The sequence below is a fragment of the Plasmodium fragile genome (genome assembly GCF_000956335.1).
Source record: "Plasmodium fragile strain nilgiri unplaced genomic scaffold supercont1.69, whole genome shotgun sequence".
NCBI lineage: Eukaryota > Apicomplexa > Aconoidasida > Haemosporida > Plasmodiidae > Plasmodium > Plasmodium fragile.
The window spans coordinates 99,858-104,156 of NW_012192649.1; the positions used below are offsets into that span (position 1 = coordinate 99,858).

General features: G+C 50.1%; 1 protein-coding gene across 1 annotated transcript; it reads right to left on the reverse strand.

Moving 5' to 3' along the window:
• Window positions 1–283: 283 nt before the first annotated feature.
• Window positions 284–4,025, reverse strand: AK88_04623 (uncharacterized protein; the record flags this gene model as incomplete). The annotated part of the gene is made up of 5 exons (XM_012482233.1): window positions 284–394; window positions 996–1,585; window positions 2,088–2,597; window positions 2,903–3,782; window positions 3,951–4,025. 5 exons carry the CDS (start codon window positions 4,023–4,025, stop codon window positions 284–286), a joined length of 2,166 nt encoding a protein of 721 aa, XP_012337656.1.
• Between the last annotated feature and the right edge of the window lie 274 nt (window positions 4,026–4,299).

Sequence of the window (4,299 nt, forward strand, 5' to 3'; positions counted from 1 at the left end):
TCGTTAGGTCGACAAGGTTCCGTTGCTAACTGCATGTTTTCCATACAACTCCATGGGTCCTCTTCGTTAGGTCGACAAGGTTCCGTTGCTAACTGTATGTTTTCCATACAACGCCATGGATCGGGGTGCTCGTCGTTAGGAGGACAATTGTCCGTTGCTAACTGTATGGTTTCCATACAACGCCATACATCGGGGTCATTCGGTGGACAAGGGTGCGTTTCTAACTGCATGGTTTCCATGCAACTCCATGGATCGGGGTCATTCGGTGGACAAGGGCCCGGTGCTAACGGTATAGTCTCCATACATGTCCATGGATCGGGGTCATCTTCATTAGGTGGGCAAGGGTCCGGTTGTAATTGTATAGTTTCCAGACAACTCCATGGATCGGGATCATCTTCATTAGGTGGAGATGCTTCCGTGTCGGTGGGATCCCGCGTTAGGCGGGTGTGGCTTGTCGAATGGTGGGTTGTCGATTCCTCGGTCGAAGAAGAAGCCGGGAAACTACTGTGCCCGTTATTGCCCCCCATAAACTCTTCAACGAGTATGTGCAAATAGTCGTCTTTGACGTTTTCCCACGCGGCTGCGTCACATTCGTGGAGCACTTCTAGATGTAGCTCGATGATCGTGCGCTTATGCACGCGCGGTGGGCGGCCTCTACCGGATGTGGACGCAGGTTGCCTATCCGTACTCATAGTGTAGCCGTAATCGGGTGGTGGCAGGTCGCCGCGTTGCAGATGGTCGAGTATTTCTTCGTCGAGTGCCGGTGACGGCACGTCACGAACGGTTCGATATGTTCGTCGTCGTTTGGCGAGGTGGGCAAAATACTAAACAGAAAAAGGGGGGTAAAGAGCAGGGTGAGGACGGTAGGATACAAGGAATGAACGCGGATGTAGGAGTATATGGGTTGCAACGATCATATATTGCAGCCCGTCGGGATGTTCTGAGCTATAAACATCGTGCACATGCGGCATGCCCTGATTGCCATATATACTTACCTTCCAAAGGGAATAACCAAGGAGGGCCACGATGACGGCGGACAGGAAGAAGAGTACGGGAGTAGTGGCGGTAAGGACCGCGTCGGTTAGGTCGGGCGCGGTTGGACCACCATCATTGGACGGACCCTTATTTGGGCCTATAGGATGAGGAACCTGTGGGGTACGTGGTCCGTAATTTCCTCGCAGCTTATTTATATCTGGTTCAAGTGTGAATGACACTTTCACATCACCGGGTGAATACAGGTGCGTACTGGCGGGTTCAGACACAGCGGGAAAATGGCTACTGCCACTACTGCCCGATTGATTTGGGTTCGGGTTCGGTTTGGGTTTGGGTGGATTGAGCGGAGGGGGGTCATCGTTGTCGCCAGTGACGACTGCTTCCCCGGAGTCGGCATGCTTCGTGTCACTCGTTGTACCCTCCGCTGCTGTTGCTGTGGATGGTGTCGTTGCGTCAGAAGATGGTGTTGTTGTGTCTGATGATGTTGCTGTAGAACCTGCATTGGACGGTGCCGCCGGTTCCGGTGCTGGTTCCTGCGCTGATTTTACGTCTTGTCCGCCCTTACTCGAATTATCCTCGTGAGTACGCGTACCTACAAATGTAAACCACAAGGAACATGTTATGATGATGAAACTGAAGTTTTTTATTAGGCGCATGGTCACACAGTCGGTCCACGGCGGTTGCAGGGTTGCATGGTCCGTCAGTGATGGTGTCCGACATGGTTGACCACATGGTGCCACGGGGGCACGGGGACGGCTACGCGGTTGTGGTCTGTCGTATGGCACGGGGGTAGGGTGCCACTCCGGGAAAAGACTCTCTCTCGCGCACCCACACACAACACAACACGCAACAGAACACACAGTGTGTGTCTCTCGACTTCTACCCGTCTACGTGTCGACGTCGACGTCTACATCCCGAGGCTTCTCCCCGCTGCTGTGCCCCTCATTCTCATTCAACGTTGGTTTCTCGCTCTCCGTGGTGTCTCGCCGTGTTGTCTCTCCTTGTCTCTGCGGAAATGGTTGCTTGTTTTTTTTTTTTTCCGTCTAATGTTACTTCGGGTGTTTATGTGCACTATGGTGCATAGAAATTGATACCTGGCGCTGGATCAGGGGGATTTGGAGGTATACTAGAGGGAACTCCCCACGCGGAATCTGGAGTGCACCCGAGGCTGATGCTAACGCCGGATCCGTTCGTATTCGTACTGGTGGAACTCTGTGTGCACTGACCTGCGTTGTCTGCATCCTGCCCGCCTTGGGTGCCCTCAGGCGCATGGCCCTGGGGTGGTAGTGGTTGTTGCGGGGGTTGTTGTCCAGGTCCTGGTGCCTGACCTGGTCCTCGACCTGGGCTTTGTTCCGTGGATGCCGTGTCCCCTGCTTTCGGTGATGATGGTGCCGCAGGTGGCGGTTGTGGTACGGGTACTGTTGCTGATGTGACCCCGTTCTCTGCTGCTGAGCCATCTGATCGTGGTTGTCCTGTTGGTGGTGATGGAGTTCCCCCTGTACCTGTACCTGAAACTGCTGGTGATTGTGTGCTTGACGGTTGTGCTTGGTCCTTGTTCTTATCATCTGTTCCATTTGGCCCCGGCGCTGGACTCATTGGTTTAGCTAAGAAGGGGAAACAGAGAGGGTCGATGTTTGTTAAAACAAAGCGGAATGGATGAAAAAACAAAGAACAAAGGAGTGGTGGGTGAGTAGGGTATGGTCGCCTCGATGTTGGGTACGATGCAGTGGGTCGAGGTGCAATCGGTTGACTGGGTCGGCTGCATGGTGCAGTACACTTTTATTTGTCGGCGCCATCCCACTCCGGCCCTCGTCTACACGTCGTTGCCGCTGTCGCTGCCGTCGTCGCCGCGTGTGCGTGTTGTTGTGGTGGCGGCATCCATCCGCAGTCTTATCGGTAGCGGCCGTACTATTCGTATTCGTAGTCTTAGGAGTCGCACTGTTACCTGTCCTGTGCTTCATGTTCTCTTCTGCGTTCTGCTGCTCTTCATCGTCGTCGTCCTCTTCCTCGTCCGCAGATTCAACAGCACTATCCTCGGATCTCATGGCTCCCCCTGGTCTATTTCGTACCCTTCTGTGCTCCCTTGTTACTGTTTTGGTAATTGTCTTAAACATTTTTGTTACCTGCTGTTTTACTAACCCCTGCATATGTGTCTCCTGAAATATACTGGAAATGTCTGCATCTTGCCCTGTCTGTTGCATACGCCTCTTGTACTGTGCCCAGGGTATGTGGCATTGTGGGTTCTGCTCTATTTGTTTTATACTAGCACTTATCTTTGGACTTTTCTGTAACCATTTTTTTACCGCTTCCTGTAAGTTCCCTTTCCCTATTTTAATACCCGTATATATGTCTTGCGTACATGTTCCACTTGAAATTGGATTAGACGGGTCTTGGCTGCCCTCAGCAAACTCCTGCATGGTGTGCCATGCCCAGTCTGGTCCTAGCCACTGATATCCACACTTTATTTCAGCCAATATATACGCAAAAACATTGCCCACGAGGCACCTCATAATAGCCTTCATGGCCGTATCATTGTGCGATGGGTCGTTATCCTTTTTCAGTTGATTGCTCCACCCAGTTACAAAATGTAATGCTCCAACCATGAGTCTGCATTTCATGACATCCCCAACTGAATGATCGGTATATCTTGTTTGTTCGTGCTCGCGTCCTCTACGTGTCCAACCTGCAGCCTCACAGTTTGTGGCATACATTTCTAATCGGTCCTCTATTTTTTCCATGTAATCCACAAAATCCTTTAATACATTTTCCATATCTGCCCATAGTGCCTTCTACGAAATATATACATAGAGAAAATGATTAATATATAACAATATATCAACTCTATAGGACTCTACCTTGCTTTCCGTATGTGTTACCGCACATATATGTACCAACACTATATTCCGCCGCCCTTCGTCGCTGTGTCGTGCATTTCCTTGTTCTGAGTGAACACTTACATCAACCTGTCTCTGCTCCGATAGTTCCCTGGCTCGTACCCATTCGGCCATTACATTTACTAAGTGCCCGGCCATGGTGCATTACGTGCCATAATACAGGATATTAATGCTATGTGAGAATATTGTGCACATTATTCATATTCCGCCCTGATGCCGTGCACACCTGTGCCTCATGAATATGCTTATTACTATATTAGTGGGGAAAATCCGATCACACATATAATTTATATAAGGAAAATGCACAATACAGAATTGCACAGTACACAAACTGTTTACACTATTCTGATATTGTTTAGGAAAGAATAATATGCACAGAAACAAAAATTAGTAAAAAATTAAAGAGAGAAAA